At 40.5% G+C, this 25,625-nt stretch overlaps 2 protein-coding genes across 3 annotated transcripts; one reads left to right on the top strand and one right to left on the bottom strand.

Annotated features, from left to right (window-relative positions):
• Positions 1 to 1,404: 1,404 nt before the first annotated feature.
• znf362a (zinc finger protein 362a) lies at positions 1,405 to 15,819 on the bottom strand. Of its 2 annotated transcripts, none has more exons than XM_084348411.1 (9): positions 15,580 to 15,819; positions 10,478 to 10,541; positions 8,470 to 8,710; positions 7,840 to 7,965; positions 6,765 to 7,092; positions 5,617 to 5,841; positions 2,707 to 2,785; positions 2,432 to 2,590; positions 1,405 to 2,347 (listed from the first exon to the last, which is right to left on the bottom strand). In XM_084348411.1, exons 2-9 carry the CDS (start codon positions 10,538 to 10,540, stop codon positions 2,228 to 2,230), a joined length of 1,341 nt encoding a protein of 446 aa, XP_084204537.1. In that variant the 5' UTR covers position 10,541; positions 15,580 to 15,819; the 3' UTR covers positions 1,405 to 2,227. The 2 variants fall into 2 exon arrangements, with proteins under 2 accessions (XP_084204537.1, XP_084204538.1); XM_084348412.1 differs by having other exon boundaries at positions 8,470 to 8,677.
• A 4,669-nt stretch (positions 15,820 to 20,488) lies between these two features.
• On the top strand, positions 20,489 to 23,667 carry LOC311254840 (uncharacterized protein; the record flags this gene model as incomplete). The annotated part of the gene is made up of 2 exons (XM_084348837.1): positions 20,489 to 20,636; positions 22,145 to 23,667. 2 exons carry the CDS (start codon positions 20,489 to 20,491, stop codon positions 23,221 to 23,223), a joined length of 1,227 nt encoding a protein of 408 aa, XP_084204963.1. The 3' UTR covers positions 23,224 to 23,667.
• Positions 23,668 to 25,625: the final 1,958 nt, after the last annotated feature.

Here is a 25,625-nt window from a genome sequence, read left to right as displayed (position 1 = left end):
CTTTAGCTCCTTTTGTGTGGAGTGAAAAGAGTAATCCAACACCTGTGGCACCATGAAAAGGTGTCTTACAAGTAACCGAGTTTTCTCTACTCCTTCACAAAGCTTCAGAGCAATCACATGTGAAAGCATTTACGAGGATTTGTTCCTTTGAAGCTGTCATTGGTTTAGAGGATTACTCCACCAATTTTACACATTGGTGAGTACAACTGCATATGTGGAAAACGTAGTATAAAATATTTTGTGGCTCCAGAGGAAGCTGCATGTAATCTGATAAATTGCCTCCAGTGATGTCATGCAGACAATAAGTTGCATTGTGGGTAAAGTTCTGAAAAAGAAGGGTGGAATAAAAAAGGCGATATCTCTGCTTCTACTTTTGCTCTTTTGTCAATAAACTGTCCCTAAAGTCCAACAGTGATGTTGGAGTGCAATGCTAGAGCAGTGGACTGCTTTTCAGAACCTGGTGCCTACATTACAATGCAACTTATAACTCAGTGATGAATTTATTAGATTACACACAGCTTCCTTCCACCGTTTTATACTACTTTTTCACATACGCAGTAGTACTCCCCAAGACCTGTAAACACAACCCTAACCCACTTTAATGTGTAAAAATTGGTGGAGTTACCCTTTAAGTGCGGCCAGCAGAACCAAAACAAGCCGTTTCACCATTACTTGTAATTATAGAATCATTTATTATAAAACAGGTTGACGGTTAATATAGTTTATATACAGTATACATCATGCTGTGACATAAAAGGCAAATGTAAAGTGATAAAAGAATAAAGAGCATGGCCCCTACAGAGGTGTAACAAAGTTAAGGCTTAAATGCATATAAAATGGAGAGTGTTCATTCATAAAACGATGGCAGCATGAGTCATCAAAGAAGTGTGACGCTTCAGCTGAAAATTGATATTTTCCAGTGGAGGAGCACATCTGCCTGTGTGGCAGCAGCAGAGTGAAGGTGTCTCATATCACTCTCATGCCACTACATCCAATACAAAGTGGGTAAAAAGGCTGCGAGAGCATAATTCAACCTAATATTAAAGGGGCTGTATGGAACAATTCACATAGGTGATTCATACATGTAAATAGGCAATTTACATGTATGAATCACTTTATTGGCGATATCTGACATTAAAAAAATGAGACCTTTCCCCGTCTCTCTCTCTCGGTTGCCCATACAAGCCAGTGGATGATTGATTAATTTGTTTTATGATGCCTCCAAAGGACAGTCCCAAGGATGTAACTCAAGAATGTTCTCGAGTGCCTCTCTCAGCTCCACGAACAGAGAACAACAGCTGCTAATGTTAGCTTAAAAATGGAGTCGGCTAATATAAACTAAAGACACAGTAGCCCCACAGAGCCCCTTTAACCCAATGATCAGAAACAATGTGACAAGATAAATGAATATAAATGATTATATTTTCAGGAGAGTTTGTATGATTTTAGCAAAAACAAGCTTTCACTCTTTCTACTTACAGTTCTTGAAAGCAAAAGCTCTCACTTTCACTGCATTAGTCGAAGTTTCCATTTAGCTTTTGAGTGATTTGTGGAATTTCCTTTCGGTAAACCGTTTTCCAGGACTGCCTTGAGCATATTTTATAACGTTACAAAAATATGTAAAGGAAAATATATCCATCCATCTAATTAGGAGTCACACGTCCTATTCAGGGTGGCGTTGGCAGTAGGGTACAAAATGAATAAACAGAAAGCGTTGACGTGTAATGGGTGCGTTATGGCTACATGATTGGTGAAACATAGCAAACACTGACATAAAAAAGTGGCACGATATACATGAATACACTTTATATAAGCATTCACCTTTATGTTCACTTGGCAACCGAGCTAACGGAAGACTATTGAGTAAAGTAAGCAAACGACCATATAAAAAAAAAGAAGACGATGTTTTCTGTTGTAACATAAAAGGTTTAAAAGATTTTCCATGTAGCTGCCTGGAGCAAATTTGTTTTCTGTGAAGTCACATAGAAAAAGAAATGTTTAGGCCTGTCATTTCCAGGCCTGAAAGTGCTGAGAAGTCATCTTTGGATGTCCCCGATAATACTATCTGGTCAGCATGAAAGGAAAGGAGGTAATACTCATTAAAAGAGAACCTCTTTACAAAATACTTTTACAATCTGGAACCCGTTCATGGGTTCAAAGTTCATCAGATAAGCGCAGATGTCACAGGAAATGTCTGTGATGGGTGGGCAGGAAATGTATGTGGAGCTCAGATGAGGGCGATCCGTATAGGGATGGCAGGAGACTCTGTCCTGTGCTGAGGGGTTTGATGGGACACCACATGTTCCACCATTGTGTGTTTAGCCATGTGCTTTATGAGGTACGTCTCCTGGGAAAAAAAATAAAAGAGAAAATCAACACTTGAGTACATCTTCGCTATAGTTCAGATCTTAGAATTTAACTTCCAGCTCACCGAGGTGTACGCCCTGCCGCACATGCTGCAGCAGTAGGCCTTGGCGTTCTTGATGGCGTGTGCGGAAAGGTGGATCTGCAGGGAGGCAGAGTCCGAGTAGGCACGGTAACAGTTGGAACATTTGAAGGGCTTGTCTTTGTTGTGCTGCCTCTGGTGAGACTTGAGCAGAGGAAAGAAAACAAAAACTCAGTCCCCTTAATGCATCATTGCAGAAGCTATTGTACTCACAAATCCAGGGTGGTAAAACAGGTTGGAAGAAAACAACTAATGTTTACCTGCAGATTAGACAGCTGAGTAAAAGCCTTTTCACATCCTGGGTGAGCGCATTTATACGGCCGATCGCCTGTGTGGATTCTGAAAGAGGAAACATGAAACGCTGAAAGGAAGCTAAATGGAATTAAATACAAACCAAGCCATACAACTAAAAATAAGGTGTGAAGAGCTGCAGAAAATCATGTTATTCTCAACATTCTCATGTTAACAACTCACACTAAATTAATCTCTTCCTTAATTTTTATTTCCTGTTTTGTGTTTAACATAACCCGAGAGGTTGTTTCCAGTGTAACATGTTTGCGATCTGTGCCTGTACAAAGCAACAAAAGCTGGCCAGCAGAGTACACAAGGAGTGCTGAGATGCACAAAGGGACTCGTCCCTGACTGACTTCTTCCTCTCGTTCAAACTGGATAATAAAAGATCCTTTCCTAATGTGCTTATAATGTGAGAGAAAAATCCTTTGATATATTATCAATTCTACGGGTAGACTGATTATCGGCCTGGCCGACTGTCGGGGCAGATATTCAGCATTTTACCAGTTATTGGTATTTGTGTTATTTGTGTCTTATTGCCGATAAATACATTGATTTAAAAATGCACCACTTTGGCTCTGCGTGGAAGTATAAAGTATCAGGAAATGGAAATACCAGTGCCTCAAAATGATACTTAAGTACAGTACTTACTTAATAACAATAATATGTTTATGTACTAAGGAGGCCATTAGAAGGGTAAATATGTCAACTTCAGAATCAGTGTCAGTGGTATTTCTGGCAGGGTCGTAAACCCATTTTAGCATTTTATACTTCTATTTTTAATCTGTCTGAGAGAACGATGCCATCCACAATCGATTAATCTGCCCTCACTCTCCCCTCCCGTCTCCTGTCAATCACACATGCTCTACAGAGAGAGAGACACTCTCTGGTATTACATCCCTCCTGTAAAACGGATAGGCACAGATTTGAGAAGCCCGTAGAGAAAATCCAGAATTGTCTGGATAGTTCACAGATTGCTCGATTTAATTTTACATACACAAAATATTCCAGTTTTTGCCCTTTTTATGATGGCTACATGGCTTATTAAAAAGTAATATTCCTGTTCATGATTACATGCTCCAATATGTCCTTTATCATGTCAACATATAGACATAGCACAAAAAGTAAGGAAATTTGTGTTGGGTAGATTATTTCTTTGTTGTAACAATGCTTCTTGGCAATAAATTGTATACTGTTGGAAAGCCTGTTTATTTCCCTTTTTAAATGGTGCCACATTTGTAAGGAACATACATTTGTGGGAAGAGCAGCAGAGCCGAGTATGTGGGTTGCGCCCATGAAAAATTAGCCAAATCTTCTCTGCTAAACAGCTTATTCTGCTATTGACTCTTGTTTGGTGTTGTTTGGTGGATTGGATGATTGAAGTCTGAAGAAACAAGACATATTGGCAAATTTAACAACAAACAGGAGCCTCAGGTGTGGGATGGCATCCCATTCTTCAACCAGGATTTGTTGCAAGTCAGCCAACGTGGTTGTGTAGGTCACGCTGTCACGGACAGCAAGCCCAAGCTGATCCCACAAGTGTTCAATGGGGTTGAGGTCAGGACTGCTGGCAGGCCATTTCATCCTCTCCACTCCCAAATTCTGGAGGTAGTCTCTGAGAAACCCGCTCTGTGTGTGACCAGGCTGGTGACCAGCATGAGGAGGAGGTGCCAGGCTGTTGTGGCTGTTTATGGTTCTTCCACATGCTACTGAGGCTCCTGTTTGTTAAATTAATAACTTGTTAAATTGCCAATATGTCTTGTTTCTTCAGACTTCAATCATTCAATCCCCCAAACAACACCAAACAAGAGTCAATAGCAGAATAAGCTGTTTGGCAGAGAAGATTTGGCAAATTTTTCATGGGCGCAACCCACATACTCTGCTCTGCTGCTCATTACAAATGCATGTTCCTTACAAATGTGGCACCATTTAAAAGGGAAATAAACAGGCTTTCCAATGATATAAGATTTATTGCAAAGAAGCATTGTTACAACAAAGAAATGATCTACCAAACACAAATTTCCTTACTTTTTGTGCTATGTTTAGAAACGTCCGAAGACGTCATTTTGCTTTTTTTGCATTACAATAAGATTTTTTCGATATTTTCCATCACTGTCGGACTTGTTTGACTGTACAAACAGAGCCTCCCTCTTTCAATCCTTCAATCACCTTGTAAAGGTCGGCATTGTTATGTTTGCGCAAGTCCAGAAACCTGTTGACGTCTAAGTCTTTTATACTGTTTTCGTGTGTTTGTCTTTCTGAAGAGCATGTGGGCTTTTCTTTTGCGTCTCTACCACAGCCCTGCAAAGTGTTAGCTAGCTGGTTTGTGTACAACTCATCCATGACACCTGACAGAGCAAGAGGCCGTGTGTCGCAAACCCCAGTTAAGACATATCCTGAACGTGCTGTATAGAGGTCGAAATAATGCTCCTAAAACCTGAATAATATCTGCGTATCTCTCCTGTCTTAATTGTAAAATGCAATACTGTTTACTTCACCCGTGTCAAATTCAAATGCTGCCATATTCGGAATAATACTGGTACATTAGTGTGCATGTGAACCCACTCTTTCAGGAAACTGAGTCAGGTCTGTGGATTACTACATAAGTGTCTCAACAGCAAAAGCAGACAGCCGCAAAGAGAAGTGAAAATAGGTGTGGTTTTGTAAAAAATATGTAATGTGGGTGAAGAAACCATTTCACACAAGGGACTTTATTAAGTAATTTGAGGGGACAAATGACTTGATACCTGCTGGACTCTGCCTGAAAGGTTTTTGTTTAAATAAATGTAAATATTAAAAATGAACTCAAAACTGCAATAATAAATAACTCCAAGTCGTATCTTCGGTGACAATAAAATAAAGTGTCAGTGTAAACAGACCTGGTGTGCTGCTGCAGATGGGAGAGCTGGCGAAAACATTTCTCACAGTAGGAGCAGCGGTAAGGTTTGACGCCCAGGTGTATGCGCAGGTGCTGGGCCAGGTATGATGCGTTGGCGAAGGACTTGGTGCAGTGAGGACACTTGTGAGCCTTCGCCTCTGTGTGCGTTTTCGAGTGAATCTGCATGTCTGACTTGGAGAAGAAGGTCAGCGGACACATTTTACACCTGAAACAAGAACACAGCGAGAGGACAGACATCATGAAGACACACAGGACAAGTGGTGCCGGTATACTGCATGCTGCTCAACTGCAGTGTTTTTCTCACAGCAGCGTTATTGAGTAGGACCAAGTGTGGCTCTCCTTTCTTTCAAATATGTGTACCGATTTACTATGTACATTTACTCAAGTACAACTTTGAAGTGCTTGTAGTTTACTTGAGTATTTCCATTTTCTGCTACTTCATACTTCCTCTCCACTGCATTCTGGATGCAAATTTCATACTTTTACTTCTCTACATTTGATAACTTTGGTTACTAGTTACTTTGCATCAAATGGCGAATCTTTGAATTATTTTATTTTATCAGCAAAACAAAAAAATAACACTGAACACTGAAAAAAATGCTGAATATCAACCTGGCTGATAGTCAGGTGGGAAAGTAACTAATTACAGCTACTTTTTTGAGTATTTTGTCTGTAATTTTACTCGTACTTAAGGATGCATTAGATCATGAAATCTACTTATTTACTTTTACAATCATAATTGAGTGCTGAGTATGCCTGATAATGCCTCAAACATCAACGGTTACAAAGTAACTAATACTCTGATTAAAACTGAGAAGAATGCTTTGTACTGTTGATGCTTAAGTACGTTTCATATCAGATACTTCAATATTTTACTGAAGTACTATTTGTAATGGGCGACTTTTACTTTTACCAAAGTAATATTTTAAAAGGCATCAATATCAATCAATTCATGAAAAGAACTAAAACTATGTCACCATTTCAAACACAAAGGTTGGTAATAAGAAGTATTAATCTATATACTTTTAGGCTTTCTGTGTTATTTTGTGGATGCATCGAGTCTGTCAATGGTGAAAAGTAACTAAGTACTTGGTGTTAGCAGTTGCGTGATGTCATCAGTTTCTCTACCTGTAGGTTTTTCCCTCTTTGGCAGTGATGGTGACACAGGACTGGTCGTTGCCTGAGGCGAGGATCGGGTAGGGCACCACCAAAAGAGAAGACCCATTTTCGGCTTTGATCTTCTTACGCCCTCGCTCCACCTTCGGAGGGGGGCCGAGGAGTCCCACCAGGCCCCCATTGTTCTTCCCAGGGTCCATCCCGTGGCTGCAGGCCAGCCCTGAGATAAGGTGAGGTGTTGGGGCTCCGCCCAGCCGGCTGTGGCTGCTTGAGGTGGGCGTGGTGGGGGTGATGATCTCTGAGGTGTTGAGGTTGCCTGTTCTGGATGCCAGCGCCACACCTGACAGGTGCACAAGTGAAGATAAGGACATGATTACAGTAAGTTAAGATTCAAAAGACTCAAAATCACAATTTAAAAAAGTTGATGTATAGGTATAGTTATATCACAGAGAGGATTTAAGTATGTTTATCTGTATATGTATTTTTTTTATTATTTACTATTATTCTATATCTTGTATTTAAAGTTCTAGTGTGGATTGGACTACTATGAAACATTTTGTTGAGACGAAAACCTGATTTTCTTTAAATTTGACTGAAGCTGTTGCAGCTTTTGGGTTGAAAATTGCAAACTGTAACCACTACAAAATCAGATTCAATCTTTAATCATGATAACATGGTAAACCAAACAAGAACAAATGATAACAACAAGGACAAACAGCTACTCAAGGGAGTAGATGTAGCAGGCTGGTTGGCAAATAGTGATACCTGGCACACACTCCTATAATATGGCCTTCCTTTGTAGCAGTATTCGAAGAACAATTGTTCATCACATGTTTACTTTATTCTGTCTACCTCTAAAGAAGTCCAAAGTCAAACTTTCCTCAGCTTATTATCAGAACTAATAATAAATGAAACCCTCAGACAGCACATTGTCATCAGAGCAGGTCTCTGTCTGTGTGCTGGCTGACGGAGCTGCCCCACCCTTCACATCACACACTGTTGGCAGGCATGAGGGATAGAGAGATACAGCAAATACAGCCCCACCCAATAAAAACACTGAAGACAATCAGTTTCCACCACTGGTTACCTGAGACGTGGTTCGTCCTGGATGGATGGTCGATGAGTTGACGCAGATGCCAGTCTTCCCATAATCCTCTGGCTTTTAAAGCTGTCTTATCGTCCAGATTCAAATTTACATCCCCCAAAATACGACCTGGAAAAATGTACAAAACACATCTTTCATCATCCTGATGAACTTTTTTTTTGTTTGGTTTATTATTATATAAGACAAAGGAAAAACAAACATCAAGTATCAAGATGGGACTGAGACTTGGCTCCACTCCCTCACTGTCTGCGGCTCCTCAGACCTCTATGGTGCACTTATAAAACAATGATAATGATGGAAAAATCATTCTTTTTCTTTATTTCTGACATGAATGGCAGGAAAAGAGCTCGGACATGACAGCAACAAAGTTCTTAGACTGGATGTGAACAGGAGACGTCACCAAAGTGCTCAAAAGTGACAGGATTTAGACCCCAAACAGAACTAATCCTAACTCTTGAGTTTTGAAACATGGCATGTGCTCAAATTCATGTTTATAAGCAATAAATATGTTGATAATAATCAAGTATGTGATGTTTTTTTCAGTTGTTAAATAGAGAACCTATAAACAGAACAATGGGAAGCATTAAAACGAAGAGGGAGCTGAAGGAGTACCTGTGACGGAGCTGGAGGCGGGGCGGGCGTGCAGGGCGATGTCCGGCTGAGACGGGCTGTGGCTGTGGAGAGCCGGCATCTGCTGGGCTTTGGACATCACGTGCTGGACGCCATCCGCCTGGTTTGGGGGAGCCAGCAAGGGCTGTTGAGAAGGAGCTGAGGCAGCGGGCAGATGGGACGGTCTGATCTTCTCTGCCATCAGCTGCTCCTTGATTTTATTGATCAAGACTAGGTTATCCAGCTGATCGCCAGGAAACAACATTTGTGACAAGAGAACAGCCATCAGTTCAGTCAGTGTCACTGTATGAGGCGATGGTTCCCTCTAGTGGCTGATACGTGACATAGTGCCCAAACTTTCATTAAACATCTGTGAGGATCAGCAGCTAAGGGCCATTCAACCAGTGGTTCACAACTTTTTGGCTTGCTTCAAATAAAGCAGTCTGGTCTCTGATTTCTTTGATACGAAGGATAGGAGGCCAGAATAGATTGTATCTAGTAATAAGTTTATGATCCCCTATAATCAGTTGGTGACCTCTCAGATCCATCAGGAGACCCCTTGAAGGGTCCTGAACCAAAGGTTGGGAACCACCGTATTAAAGGAATAGTTTGATAAACTTGGAGAATAAACTCATTCCTGTTCTGCTGTGATTTAGATGAGAAGATTGAAACCACTCTCATATGTGTGGGCTAGCTATGTAGCTAGAGTCAGGTAGCTTAGCTTAGCACAAAGACTGGAATCAGTCTTAAAACATTAAATAATGTTTTTGTTTTTTTTATCAGGGCAATAAATGACAATTAAATATTAAATGACAAGAGATATCTAAAGTTAAAAGGCTAATTGTTGGTTTGATGGGTCAGTTGTTTGGCTGCTGGCTTTAGCTTTATATTTACCATGCAGACTAGAGTGGCATCAATCTTCTGATCTACTTCTCTGTTAGAAAGTGAATAAACGTTTTTCCAAAATATCAAACAACTCTTTTAAATAGTACATTATTCAAAGTAACAATTTCTTTTACTTTACAAACATTTCCGTGAGTCAATATCTCTCACCTAATGAGGCAACACAACAGTGATTGAGCCTGTTGCAAAATGTTTTTAAAGGTGCACTGTGTAGTTTTGGGGAAGAAATCTTAATGAGAAGAGAAAGATCTTCATTGACTGATTTTTTGTTGTTTTAGCTAAACAAACTAAATAAACAAACTCTCTTTGTTTACATGACTTAATAAATAAAATAAACAAACTGACCTTAAAGGACAACACAATTTTTATACTGTTTTACTGTTTTACCTCTCTAGTTTCAAACAGCGTTCTGGGAACCTTATTTTCCTCTGAGAACAGCTTGAGTTTGTATGACTACCTTACATTACATTAATATTGTAAATATTAAGTGATCTGAGTTTCTTCTCCAAGACTACATAGTGCCCCTTTAAATATTTGCAGTATCATAAATCGGGTGTGTGTGGCGACATGCCTGTAAAAATGATGTATTAATTAATGACATACTCATCACATTAAAAGCATTTAACTGACGAAACACCAGCTCACTTTTATCATGAAGTCACATGTGTTTGTCTGTAAAAATGCATCTACAGAATAAGACAATAGTCATTTTGTGCACTTGTTGACAGTGGAACAGTTTGAAATTATTCAGTCAACAGGGGTAATGGAACAAGCTGAGGGAGTTGTTGTAGGCGAAAGGCAGCACACCTTCTCAGCAATGCAACCAACATCTTTCACTGTGTCCTGCTGCGCACAGACTCCTGCTGTGTGCAGCATAAAACCAGATCACTGATGATCACAGAATGATGGAAAAAGACCAATTATCGCTCGACTCCCTTTTTAAAAATAGTCTGTTTTGCTGCCCCAGAACTCTGTGACGTTACAGGTGTCGCCAAATCAACCAGGACTGAAATCTTCGAGATTGATGCTTTGAAATCCTTAAATAAATAAATTAACCCTTACAAAGAAACAGTACAAAGACTTTACTGTGAATACCAGAGTCACTCACCTGGCCGGGCATGGCAGGAGGTGGAGGCCAAAAATAGGGATTGTTAAAGCGAGGTTCAGCCATCCTGAAATAAATACACAAGGGTTATAAACAAGGTGAGCACAGATTCTCCATCTGTCCCTCTGTGAAGTACTGGCCAGTTAATGCAGCCCAGTATACGTCTGTAAACTTTCACGACAATTGGCTCTCAACCTTTTTGTTTTGGGACCCCTCAAACGAAGGGACTCCTGGTTGAACAGGTGAGTGATTTTTTTGTTGTTTTTTTGCTTGCTTTAATCTTTAACGTTCATATTCTTGACTTCCACACAAAAATGCAATAATGTGTTTTAGGAAAATAAGTATAACAAACTGCAGTTGAAAATATTTTTTCACTTCCTCTTCTCTTGAAATCATTTTATCGCCCTTCAGGTTGGGAACCACTGTTGCAAAATATTCCTAAAAACGTCCTACCTTAAAATGATGTGAAGATCTATTGTTAGTGTAAAGCCAGTGGTTAACAGTGTGTCAGTAGCTCTCCACCCAAGCAGCAGCTGACTGTTTGATGTGATAAATTGAGATAACTTGCTCCAGTCTTGTGATAGTGTATTTTCAAAGACAATCTGTATGAGCTTATCCCCCTTTCCTGAAAGTGCGAGAGGTAAACGTGTGTCTCTGCACTTTCTCCGAGCCGGCGCTTCATCACAAACAGCAGAGAGGAAGTTTGCTGCTGCAGTGAGTGAAGTCAACAAGAAACGTTTTGAGTCTGGAAGCTTTTTCTTAGGATTTTAAACCACGAGACTTAGCGATGGGCACGCTGCCTGAGAGATAGGCTCCTTCTCATGATTGCAACAGCTACTGAGGGAACCCTCCCAAAACGGTTATCAGACGAAACAGAAATGTTTAAAAAAAGATGTGCCTCAGATCCTGTCCTCCTCGACACGTGGGGCCCCGAGTGGTTAGGAAGTGGAAGGAAACAGGAGAAATGTTGCACAGTCTTACGTCTGACATAGCCAGTGTCAAAAGCTAATGAACATGGAGTAAATGAGGATGCTGCACACTGATTTGTAAGTGACACAGCAGTTTTTTCTTAATTTCTACAAATGTGACTGATGGGAAAAATAAGAGCATGACATAGTCTCTTTTAAATGAAAATGTTATTTTAATAGGCTGCAATTAAGCACACACGTTGTTTTTTATGCCGTTTAGATGTACAGAAACTTCTGGGGGGTTTTTTTGCTTGCTGCTAAAGTTACGATCCGAAGGCCCGTCTTTCCATAGCTTCTCCTCTCTTCTCTCAAACTTGTATGAAGTTCCTTTTTTTAAACATTTTTGCATTGCGTGCTTTGGCACACTTCACCATTCCTAAGTCTGTTTGGCTTAGCAGAGGCATAACACAGTCCACGTCTGCGGGCCAAGAGAAACAAAAACGATACGTTCAGGGGTACGAGCGTACAGTAAACCCCACAAAATATTTCTCTAATGATGCCAGCGGGGATCAGTTTCCCTTCCTGGAGGCTTTGTGCCTCGAGGGAGCGGGCTCAGGGGTTTGACTGCTGCTGGACATCTTTGTTTCTTTATTTTTGAAGAGGTGACACCCTTCAATGGCAGCGAGCGTCTGCATTCGTCTTAAAGTTCCTCTGTGTTGTTGTACATTCATACTGTGTGTAATGTCCTCAGCCTGCAGAGTCCAGGCTGTGTTGCTGTTGGACTAACTTTAGGACCACTCGTGCCAGAACAGTTTAATGTTTTGTTTTTTTTGCACAAATGCAGCCGAGTTTCTATAGGACTTAAATATTTATACTTTCATGTTAGAGGGTTTGAAGTATTTCCAGCAGGTGGGAAAAAGACATGTACATCCAGTATTTCTGATGCAGGTGCATTAGAGAGGGGCTCAATATCTCTCAAAAGAATCCTACACACAGCTCCATAAGATTAATCTGCAGATTTCTGACTTGATCGTGTTAATAAATGTCAGAAAACAGTGAAAAATGGCCATTATCATGATCAGAACAAGGCAATTGATTCAAAGTTATTGTTTTATCCGACAAAATTCCAAAACCCAACAATTTTCAGTTTATAATAGTATATCAAATGAAAAGCATCAAAATTTCACATTTAAGAAGTACAGAGCGTTTTGCTATTAATTCATTATCAGAACAGTTACTGATTGATTTTCTATTGATTGATCAACTCCACTGCCCTTTCCTTCATGGAAGTTATTGAATCAGCGCATCGAAGTTTTGGTCCTGTTTGGCAAAAGTTTGTGGTGCGATGTGGAAGTTATGCTGGTTTCTAATAAGTCACCCTTTAAAATGGGTTTTTTAGTTGCCACTAATGGCTTCATTAATGGTTAATAAATAATTTCCAAAGATCATTTTAGCCCACTATTCTCACACTGTGGTGGGCAAGCGCCCTCTAGTGGTCTCCAGAGGAATCCAACACATTTTTTTTTCAAATGAAATAAGCTAATTTAAAAACATATAACGCTAAAAATAATGCAGAATTTCAAGAAGTTTGGTCTTTCCTGTGACGTTTTTGTTTCAACTTGTTACGTAGTCACGTCACACACGTCATTCATGGTTAGTTAGGAGCTAAACTCAAACTGTGACGGAAGGTAAAAGCAGGTAAAATGAAAGGTTTAAAAAGACTCTGGATGTGGATCTAACCGGGAGTGCTACTTAAGTGTCCACAGCTCCTGCGAATGTCAGCAGCACACTGACAACTGAGCAATAACATATCAGAAGACTTCAATTCAACGCCTTTGCCGACATTGACATCTTTTCAACGTTGACTAGTGATGTCAAAGTGACGTCCTTACAGAGTTCAAAATTAAAGTTTATACAGTGTTAAGTCACAGACGTATAAACAACTTCTTGTGTTTAAATTTAAATTAACGGTCACATCATAAGCAGCAAAAGCTACAGGGAGGTTTTGAACCCCTGGTCTCATCTTCTGTAGTCTGAATGAGGGATGTACTCTACCAGGTGAGCTATGTATCAGCCTTATTAGGTGCCATGTTTGTTATGTTATACTGTATTTTAACATCGGTCATGTTACACGACGTAAAAAGTTTGAGAGACACTGACTGAAGCCATTTAAAACAACTTTTGGGTTGGCAGGTTGTGAAAAATCTCCATTGATTGGCATAAAATGTAGACTTGATGGACTGATACCCCTTTGTTAATGAATAACATTTATAATCGGAGATTTGAGAGTGCAGAATCCACGATCATTTCTTGACGGATTACAAACTGGCGTAACTAATACTTGCTTAGTTGAGTGCCAAATATTTTGATCGTTTCAGTCATTTATCAAGCAAAAATGTTAAACATTTGTTTGTTCCACCTTCTTAAATGTGAGGATTTGGTGCTTCTGTTATGATGGTAATTAAAGAGTCTCTGGGTTTTGGAAAAAATAAGCATTTTAAAGACGTTTCTTTAGGCTTTGGGCCGTTGTGGCGAGAATTTTTCACATTTTTTTGACACTGGCACACCGATTCATTGAAAAATAGGCAGATTAATCGGTAATGACAGTAATAGTTAGCTGCAGCCCGAATACCTCGGAGAAATTTTACACAATCTGGCAACCCAGAAGATCTTAGAGGTGCACTATGTAGTTTTTTGAGAAGAAAGCTAAAGATCTTCCCTGTTTTTCATGCGTTAACATACTCAATAAACAAGCTCTCTTTGTTTTCATGACTGAATAAACTGAATAAACAAACTGACCTTAAAGGACAATTTCATACGGTTTTTACTTTGTTTATATGCGGCGGACCCTGCCACCTTTCTAGCTTCAAACATGATCTGGGGACTTTATTTTCCTCTGAGAACAGCTTGTTTATTAATTTGTGGGGGGGGGGAAACATTTCGGAGTTTTTTTTTATTACGTCGTCAATATTGTAAATATTAAAAATATGAGTTTGAATTTCTTCTACAAAACGACACACTGCCCCTCTAATGGCTTATAACTGATTTATAAAACATTTGTGTTATCATCATCATTCATTATATCACAAAGCCATTCGTTATAAACTCATAAACCCTTATAATGATCGTGGTGCTCAAGTAATATAACACCAACTTATCTGCTATTATGTAGCTGTTGCTATTATTGTTTCATAAACAGAGCATCTCACTCCCTTTGGTGCTATAATAATCCTACAGATGACTAGCAGTCAGTGTCACCACAAACGTGTGCAGGTAGCAGAAAACTATATTTAAATCTGAATATTTCAGCTTCGGTGAAATAATAAAAAAAAAAACCAGGTCATTACTGTCAGATCACCTGTAGAGAGACACACACAGTCCAATCTCTGAAACTAAAGTTGGGGTTAACTTTCCCTCCTTTCTTTGTACCTGCTGTGCTTAATCACCCCTCCGGTCAAAACCCCCCAAAACCCAGAAGCTTTAAGATGTTTTTTTTTCCTAAATGTGGAGCAGCAGCAGCAGCCGCCGCTTGTTGTAAAGGAGAGCATCTCCTCCACACAGAAACGATCCTCCGCAGCGCTCAGCAGCCTGTCCGCCGCCTCTCCCACATTCTCAGACAGTTTATTAAAAAATTTCAGACAAAAGGAAAACAAAAATGGCAGCCCCGTCTTATTTTTATAAGCACTGGACGCCATATTCTGCAGATCCGAATATTATAAAGAGATGATTCTCCAGATGTGCCTGAACGCCTCGCCGATGCGTCTGGATGTGGCATATTTGCATTAAGCGTACGAACGATTGTTTACTTTGATTTGCAGGTTTGAATAGCCCGGCTCGAGGAGGGGAAGAAAAAAAAAAAAAAAAAAAAAAAAAAAACGCCTGACACTTCCTACAACAATCATCATGCCTTTGCTGAAAGCTGTGCAGCCGCTGAGCCATAAATCCAAGCGTCGACGCGAACAGTGGCGCGTAGTGAAAGCTTTAATCTGCACGACGCGGGGAAAGAAATCGCTCCTTGATCGCCTCTGCGCTGCAAATGCTCGCTTTTGTGTGACAACTTTTGCATGACTTACACTGAAACGGTGACGAAGAGACACGGGAGAGCTGCGTGTGAGGAGAAAAAGAGCAAAGAGAGGGGGAAAAAAACACACGCACGCACACACAGGCAAGAGAAAATGCACGGAGCGGCCAACATACCTGAACCAGCGAGAGAAGAAATGTTTTATAAAGGATTACTCTCTTCTTTCTGCTCGCTCCCAGTCGGACTTCAAACCTTCCGGGTCGCCTGCTGTTCACTTCTGGGTGCTGCAGGCGTCCAAACACTGAGCTCCAACTCGATTTTTAACCCATTTTCTGGTTTCTCATTCAAACGCGGGCGATTCTCCTGCACAGGCTGTGAAATAAAACGAGGAGAGTTCGTATTTAACATGGTTTTTTTCCTGCACGCTGACTGTGTTGTCTGAACACATTATTACATCCATCTCCTACATGCTTCATCAGGCACGTGCAAAGGGAGGGGAGGGTAAGGGTGCCCGAGCACTTGCCACCCCCCCCCTCCTGATGTCCAAAGTCCCCCCTTTTGTGTAGTGCATTTTAATTTATGCTATTTATTTACATTTATTTTGTTTCATCAAGAAGAAGAACAACATAACAATTAACACATTTTTAATTGCGTGTCCGTCAGGAGGCTGCAGTTTAGGAGGTAGAGTGGGTTGTTTAGAAATCAGAAGGTCGCTGGTTTGAATCCCGGCTGGACAGAAGATGCAATTTGAAGATTTCTTATGATGAGCATTTTTCACAATGACAATAATTAATCAATTAATTCTGAAAATAATCAGCAGATGGATCGATATACTTGTGAGAATAAGCTGACACCAGTCAGAGAGATTCTACACAACCTGGCAACCCAAAAGATCTTCTTAAAGACTTATAACTGATCTATAAATCATTAGTAAGTAATTTATTCATTAAGCCATTTGTTGCAACTCATTCTTATCATTTGTGTAATAAAGTGGTACACAAGTTATATAAGATTAACTTATAGGCTACACGCTGTTAGACTCCTGGCTCCCCTTGAAGTATCCTTGAGCAAGGAAACTGAACCCCTTCAGTGTATGAATGTGTGTGTGAATGTGTGAATGGGTGAACGTGACAAGTGAAGTCAGTAAGACGGGAAAAGCGCTACAGAAATGCATTTTTTTGTTTTCCTTTTTGTCATCTTGTATTTATCATGACATTTCATTCAGCAGTGCAGAGATGCCTCATAAAGCAAGGACATTAAAACAAAAAGAAAAGTAGCAGGAACCAACAAATGTTTGAAATGTTTTGTTCAAAAAAATGACTGAAACAAATTATGTATTATCAAAAATAGTTTATTAATTAATTTCCTTTCAATCAACTAATTAATTAATGGACTAATTGATGCAGCTCTAGTTCCAGGTGCCTTTTTAAATTCCTATTTTTTAGCACCTGCCCCTTTAAAGGTCTCTGCACGGCCCTGCGCTTAAATAAATGCAGATCGGGCTCCAGTATTAAATACATAGTGAGAATAATTTTTTCCCAGCTCTCTGTAAAAGCTTCCTGTCTGTCCCAGGTCATGACGATCATGTACAGTACATATACAGTGTAATCCTCTCAGCAGCAGCGTGACAGGCTGCTAATATGCTCTGTGCTGAGCTCAGCAGGAGATGGCACTGCTGCCACAGCTAAAGAGGCTCAGCTGCCTCACGGCTGGCGATAAGAGGCGATATACATGATGAACCATAAATGTAAAAAATGAAGCATTAAATGATGCTCGGATTCAAAATTGAGATTATGTTGTACTCAAAACAATAACAAAATAATAGTTTGAAACTGCTTTGAAAGAGGTGTTGATTCTACTCTGTGGTCTTTTTTAGAGGATGTTGTTTGTGGTGCTGTTGAATTTTATTGTACTCAATATTTTGTCCACCCAATCAATGATATTAGAAACACTTTATTGTGAAGCTTTCCTACTCAAACCTGCAGGGATGTGTGCCTCGGACACTAATAAAAGATCAGATCACCTGTAGACAGACACACACAGTCCAATCTCTGAAACTAAAGTTAGGGTTAACTTTCCTTTATGTTTTTTAGTTGTTATACTTGTTTTCTGCCTAATGTGTGTCAGAAATCAATTTAAACAAACAATTTAACTCAGCTGTAACTAACAATTATCCTTATAATCGATTCATCTGGCGCTTATTAACTCAATTTAGCACCAAAGAGAGCAAAGCTATCGATTCCTCTATTCACGAAACAGTAATAACAGCATGAAGCTTATAAGTTGGTCTTATATTACTCGTGTATCACTTTATAACACAAATGATAAGAATGAGTTGCAACAAATGGCTTAATGAATAAATTACTAATAATTTATAGATCAGTTATAAGTCTTTAAGAAGATCATTTGGGTTGCCAGGTTGTGTAAAATCTCTGACTGGTGTCAACGCTGCAACACTTATTCTCACAAGTATATTGATTCATCTGCTGATTATTTTCAGAATTAATTGATTAATTTTTGTCATTGTGAAAAATTCTCATCATAATTTCCCAAAGAGAAATCTTCAAATTGCGTCTTTTGTCCAACCAACTGTCCAAAACCCAAATACTCTTCATTTATTATCACAAAAGGTAAAGAAAATTAGCAAATCTTTGCATTTAAGAAACTGAAACCTGCTTGAGAAATGACTGAAACGACAGATCAGTTATCAAAATAGTTGGTGATTAACTGTCTTTCAGTCGACTAATGGATCAATCAGCTTATTATGCCGCTCTAAATTTAACATCCCCACAAACATTTGCCTCCGAACTGATGATGATGTTTAATCAACACCCCTCTAAAACATTTCCGTCACGAAGGTCATTTCAAAGTGGCAACAGACGACTTTCCCCTCCAGCGTTTCCAATTGTTATCGTTGGCACCTCTGTTGCAAAGACAACTGGATTGTTTCCGAGTCCCAAATTACAATAAATCATTGAGTCTATTAGAGATATGAATCACCAGTTAACCTTCCTTTTCCAGGATGGGAGACAAATTTGTAAAGTGATAGCGAGGTTTACAGGGAACCAATGTAAACACCGATGGTTTCATAATCCTATATCTATTACATTGTGCAATCAGCATTAATTTCATGATGATACGTTGAAGCAGAAAACCTTTCTATTGCCATTTTAAGTGTGATCGTCAGCATGAAAACCAACCCTGTTATTCTCTTGTATAAAGCACATTTTCTCACTAAAATCCCGACTTCCCCTCGGTGAGCAGGCCACACTCTGTCGCTGCTCAGCCCTGCACACCCTGCTGCCTTCGTACCTGCGTAATCACATACAAAGTAACACACAGACACATTCAAATTTATGCTTAAATATCCATAGCAAATGCAAAACTCTACAGGACTCCACCTCGTGTCCATCACACTGTTGTTGTTTAAAACCTCGCCAAGGACACTGCACTTCCAAAACTGTGACTTTGTGACTATATAGACACAATTTAAATGTGACATAACTTTTCAGAGCCAGTTTAAAGAAACTAACCTCTCTGTCGCAGCTTCTCAAACATGACAGAGCGAATGTTTCTTTTGCCAACAAAGAAAAGTGTCAGATCGTTGCTTTCTACTTTCCATCGTTGACTCAACACGGGTGAGACGTTCTTAAAGGGCTGTGAAGGAAACATTTGATAATTTTATCATTTGCAGTAACGTGATAATTTGGTGACCTCTGCTAAAGAAGATCATGTGATACGATCGAAAGCACACACAGCTATGAAACTGACCTTGTCAAGTCAAGTCGAAAAGTCTTGTGACCTGACATTTAAAGTATTCCCAGGAGAGCCTTACAGATGCATAACGTCCAACGTAACACCGTCTCATCTGTCCAAACAATGCACAGTGGCTGTTAACTGAAAACCAAAGCGACCCATCATTGTTTATTTAGCTTTCATAAACAACGAGGACGTATTGAAAAGCGTGAATGAATCCTCATGTTTCTAAACCTGGCATTTACACTTTTGTTGTCTGGATTATAGATTCAAAGGAATATCTCCAGGACATGGCTTCGTCTTTGTCACAGTCATCAGATCCACAGTCTTTAATGCACACCACCTGCATGTGTGCGCTCACTGTGATCTTTCAAATAACAGGCTGTAGTTTGAACGAGGTGGGTGTATCACAGTTTGTACACTAAATAGAAATGAAATTCAGCCTGTTCTTACTGATGTCAACAAGTTCACAGACACACACACACACACACACACACACACACACACACACACACACACACACACACACACACCGAGACACACGCACTTTGCATCTCTCACTGTTAGTTAGTTAGTTGTTCGACAGGTTTTTTCGTGTCTGTACAAACAGCAGCCACACCCTCTGAGACGCACATGTTCTCTCACCTCCACACAGGCCAGGTGCAGGGAGGAGAGGCGAGGGGGAGGTGGGAGGAGGGAGAGGGTCATTATCCCCCTGAGGGTGGAGCAAAGGGGGGAGGTGAAGAGAACGGATGAAGCATTTTGAAGCTCAGACTGACATGCTGCTCCTGTGAGTCCAGGTAAGAGCTAATGAGGCTTCACAGCTCTGGATTTGTGTTTTTCTGTGTAGTTTGAACGCTCATGCTGTAGTCAGGTGTTCGAGACAATGGGATATTTTTCAACAGGTTGAACCAGTCTGATTGTACAGTGCCATGGTCAGGAGGTGGAAGTATTAACAGTCAGGACATGGTCGGGTACAGCTAGTTTGCATCTGTGGAGGAGATTCGTGGCACTTGTTTTGTTGAATATCATTTTTGAAATCAACAAAACAGTTGAACTTATTCCTGACTTTGCACATTTTTCATCAACAGTACACAGTTGTGTGGTGCAGGGTTCAAAACTTAAGTAAATAATGAAAATATTGATCTGCTACCACAGGGCAGAAACGTCCACTGACAGTGGAGCGAACACATGAAAACATTAATGTGAGCGTATAGAAATGTTTTTAACATTGTTTGGGATCCGGTGTCTGGCATTCCTGAGCCACTTCACCCTGAGGCAAAAGGAGAAAGTCAACCAACCTGTACCTGTATGTGTTTTGTTGTAGCCATGGATGGTGTGCTGGAAAGAGCGGTGGTGTTGTGTGTATGTAAATTGGCCTGCAGCCTTCCCTTCCTGCCCTCCTTGGCTGCCTCCCACAGTCCCGTCAGTTTCTGCTGCTGCTGCCTACTGATCTTCACCGACTTCCTGGTCACAGGTGAGAGTAAGGACATGATCAGGTGTACTGTTCGCTACACCCCCATAACACGAGTGCAGCAGCAACGCCGCTTGTAAGATTTCAATTGTGTTCTTTTCAAACGTACTCAAAGGAAGTTTTAACTGGTTAGGAAAAGGTCTCCATTTATTCTGATACCTGTATATGATGATAAGAAAAATATTGTTTAAAATAAGGTGCCTCTTTCTTTCACTCACTTTCAAAACAGCAGAGGTGGAAAGTAGTGAAGTACAAATACTTTGTGAAGTATACACAAAGTAAAATACATTTAACTTACATTTAAACACAAATATCTGTACTTTCTACTCCTTGCATTTTAAAAACAGGTTACTTAAGATTTAGCGCATTTGAGGGGAATTATCGATTATTTTTATAGTGTCATTGTACGCTGCCTTACCAACATCAGAAGACTGATTTCAACCTATCAGTGCAAGAGAAGAAGAAACAACGTAAAAGAAGAAACAAGAAAAACGGACAGAGGGAGACTTAAATGGGGAGAAACGGCATGTAGTGACAAAGGCTCAGGTTCACTTATCTTAGTACAGAAATGTCCGGTACTTTTGTACTTGTGTAAAGAAGTCGAAGCAGTACTTTGACCACAGTCTTTCTTTACACAAGTATCTGTGCCTCTACTTGAATAAAGAACTTGTGTTCTGCCAAACAAATACACACCTGAGCTAAAAAGCTCTTTAGACACGAGGTGGTGGTGCTCATACCGCTTCTGTCCACAGGGGGCACCAGAATCAACAACATTGAAAGTTCCTTGTAGCAGCTTTAATTAGGATGCCGTTTAACACTATTTATTTAATCAAAATGGATACTGTCATTATTTTATTTATTCAAAAAAAGAGCTGGAACAAGTAGTTGATCAATAGATTAGTTGAACAACAGCAACACAAGTCTTTTTTTTACTAATGACATTAGTATTTTGAAGTGGCACTTCTGATTTAAGGAAATTATAACGGGCATCTGTCACCATCTTCTAACGTATTGACCAAATGAGTATTCAAATAAGTGGTAATGCAATTAATATTTAGTTGCATCCATACAAGAAACAAGCAGAAACAACATAAGTTTTTTTGTCCTCATCTTGAGTCTCAGTTTAAGATTTTTGTGACATCATAACTAGTTTTAAAGCCAACTGTGATAGAAACTGGAAGCTGGAAACCTCCAGTGCACATTAACATGCTGAATGGACTTGTCAGTGAAGTAGGAGACGTGAGAAATGAGCAACGTTTGAGGGAAAAGGAGTAGATGCGATTTAAAGAATGTCTAACTAGATAATTTAACTTTTTTTTTGTGGAAAAACATCACAGACATCCAAAATTAACATTCCAAGCAGGGTGTTTTCATATTTTTTACAAGATGTCCGGAGGGGATTTTTCATTTCATTTTTTTCAAATTAACTGAGCTGCTGCACAATCTCTCAATACTCTAATCCAATCCAGTTACCAAACTCTATAATAACTTGTTATCTTTGTCTGCCACAGTTTTTCTGAGCTTCCTTTACATCTGTGGGTCCTGGCTGACTGAGCTGACGCCACCCAGTGACGCCATCGCCCTGTGCTTCGTGCTCTTCCTCGGCCACACGTACGGCGTGGTGTTGCTCCTGATCACACCTCTGATTGCTGCGGAGACTCTGACCAACCTGCTGTGGCCTTACTCTGCTGTCGCTCACAGGACAGCAAGTCAAACAGTGACGGACTCTGACGGGTGTTATGTTGGGGAGGTGGAACACAAGGAGGAGGACAGCCCAGACGAAGACAAAGAGAAGAGCTTGTCTCATGCTGTCAGCTACCTCTGCTGCCTGTCAGTGTGGGTCGTCGTCGCCCTCGATGTCAGGTGGCGATGGAAGTGGGAGGAAGTGTGGGCTGCTGCCTGTTTGCACACAACCAACTCCCTCATCAGATGTTTGCCCAACCTGTTCAGCCCCATATCCAGCATGGTGAGCCCCTGCTGGGTCATTGCCTTCCTCACCCTCCTTCTCCTCCTGACCATGGGCACGGGCCTGCATAGACAACGCCGGGCCCCTGCACAGATGACACAAAGCCAGAAATATGGAGATAAAAAGAAAGGGTACACTTGCTGGCAGTACGTCGTTCCAGCACAGCCCGTGAACCCTGGGATGTCGGCTTTAGCGGCAGCACAGTGTGTTGACCCAGAGAAAACAGAGAGCAGCTGCAGCGTTCACAGAGCGTGTTCCTGGAACAGCATGCAGATGTCGGCGCGTCACCATGGAGACTTTGTCCTCATCTCCCCTGGGTGTTTTTCTGCAGGACAGGAGCACGAAAGGACAAAGGCAGGTACACCCCTGACATTTATCACCGGGGACCACGTGGACTCGCAGCACAGGAGCCAGTGTGGGTGGCGACAGTGGGGTTTTCCCTGCCTGTGGGTGAATGTAATGATAGGGTTCATCAGTGTGCTCCTCATCTTTGTGCTGCCTCTTCACCTCAGTGTGAACATTTGTCTCATCAGGACTATAGAGACTCTGCTGGAGCTGGGCATGAAATCTTTGGTTTCATCTGCAGCAAGCACAGGAAACACTCACGCTGAAACACTTGCATAAAACCAGAGGAAAGTGGGCGCCGATTGGAGGCTATATGCAACCGGATCCCTGGATTAATATTGCATGTGTGCAGACAACAGGTCTGCCTGTCAACAGTGGTTTGATTACAGTCTAAATAACCATTTCTGAGCGGCGATTCACACGCGAGGAACGATATGTGCGATCTGCTGAAAGATGCTGAGGAGGCAGGTCGAGGCGTGCTCGGTGGAAACAAACTAAACCTGACTGGAACAGACGGCTGGAAGGCCTGCCTTTATTGTTCAGAGCCTTCAGATCTGCAGTGATTTGTCGATACACAATGGGGCACAGAACGAGCGTCTCCACTTTAAATAAGACTAATCCAGGGGCAAACAGTGTTTTGAAAGAAGTAATATGAAGTGTGCTGATGCTGCGTCATATAAACGGTGGCGAAAGCGATGTATAAATAAATACTGAGTGACTTGAGGGTGTGCCACAGATTTCTTCTTTGTAGTTTTGTCTTTGTACTTAAGTCAGACGGTTTCAAAGGATTGTACTCAGTCCTCAGAGGTAACTAAATACATGAAGTCAAGCACAGTACTTGTATTTGACAGCTGCAGTTGTAGTTACTTTTAGGGTTAAAGGAGAAGTTCACCCAAAAATGAAAATTCAGTCATGTTGAAATAACTCCTCGGGGCCAAAGGAGGTCAAATTCTTCCATAATCTGAACCGATAGGAGAACGTTAAAATTCATACAAATCTGAGAAGTTGAATTAATGATCTCTTGACCCTGTAGTGACCCCTTCAGGGGGCTCTGACCCTTATCTACGTGCACCACTGGACTACACAACCTTGATGTATATAAAGTAGTTAAAGCTAGCTGCTGCTCGACCAGCTACAACAGTAAAATGCTACTTAGGCCTAAATATTGGTGCGTCAGTATTTTGATCCAATATTGTTGCATATATAGTGTATATTAGTCTCAGCAGCCATTTTTCTGTATATCTAACTTTCAGAACATTTTTCTAAAAAATACTTCTGTCATTGTGCAGCCACCCCAACATTTTTTTATGGTGGAGTGCTTAAATGTTTTCACATTTACGTACTTACGTTACCATTTTTGCTTTCTTGCCGAGAGTTAGACAAGAGGACTAACCACTCTCATGTCTGTCAAGGCCACTAGCCAACAGCCAGTTAGCTTAGCTTAGCACAAAGACTGGAAAATGGGCTAAAGCAGCTAGCCACGCTCTGTCAAAAGGAAACAAAATCAGCCTAAACTGACAAATTAACATTAACTACACTTTGTAATTTGTCTTCTTTTTAAAAATGTATTAAACACAATTACAATTACGTCTGTTAGTTTGTGAGCTTTACAAGTGCTAAATAACTAACTAGCAGTTGGATGTTGTTAGCTGTTTCTTGTCTTTATGCTAAGCTAAGCTAACTGTTTGTAGCCTTGTACATGAGTGTTATCTTTAACTGCAGCTAGAAAGCGAGTGAACACATTTCTCAAAAATGGCCTTTTCTTTAAACCAAACAATCACATCGAGGCTTATTGCTCCTGTGTAAGGAAACAAAGAAATGTGAGTTAGTTTGTTACTGTGTCACTGGAGAATTAAAGGAACGTATCAAAACATGCAGAGGACTGGGTTTACTGCCAGCTCACATGTAGAGACAGAGGCTGTGGCGGGAAGAAATGCACTCATGTATCCTGAAGTGACAAGAGTTTGTATCTGGTCCAAAAGGTGAGCAGGGATGAACAGATGTCAACACCAGAGGGCACTCCGGTACAACAACAGCTCCCAGCGACTGACGCCCAACCCCCTGACATGTACACAGACGAGCTGTAGGAAGTAACAGGAGAGGGATGAGGAGGATTGAGGAAACAAAAGAGGGCATTTTTAGGTGGTCTCACCTCTGATGGAGCCGGAGGGCTGAGTGAACCACCTCTTCTTTCAGACCAGTGCACACAAATACTTGAACTGCAGCTCACACTGACTTTGGAGAGATTAAACAAAAAGGCCAGCTTCCTCTGCGGGTGCTATTTTAGGACAAAAGGTTAATGAAAGCAGTGGATTTGTGTCTTGGAGGGTGTTTTTTTTTTTTAAGGATATGATGACATTAAGAGGAAATGTGTTAGTTGCTGTAATGTCATGAAATTGTTGCTATTTCTTGTGGACTCCTTGGTCAAAACGTCCTGTAGGATCTCAATAAGAAATTCAATTTGATTATGGTCAGATTTATATATAAATATGCTACAAGAAAGTCTTATAAAAGTTAAAAAAATATTAGACTCTTATAGGATTTTTAAGTTTATAATCCAATAGGATTGATTATAGATTATTATAATCTGATTTGACGGATTCTGACATTTAAAAAAATAATAAACGTGGCAGAAGCAGAGGTACACTCATTAAATTGAGCTCACTCAACTGTGCTGGTGG

The sequence above is a fragment of the Pagrus pagrus genome (genome assembly GCF_965226575.1).
Source record: "Pagrus pagrus genome assembly, chromosome: 3".
Lineage (NCBI taxonomy): Eukaryota > Metazoa > Chordata > Actinopteri > Spariformes > Sparidae > Pagrus > Pagrus pagrus.
Note: the sequence above shows the minus strand (reverse complement) of the source record. Positions and strands in the feature narration are given on the sequence as shown.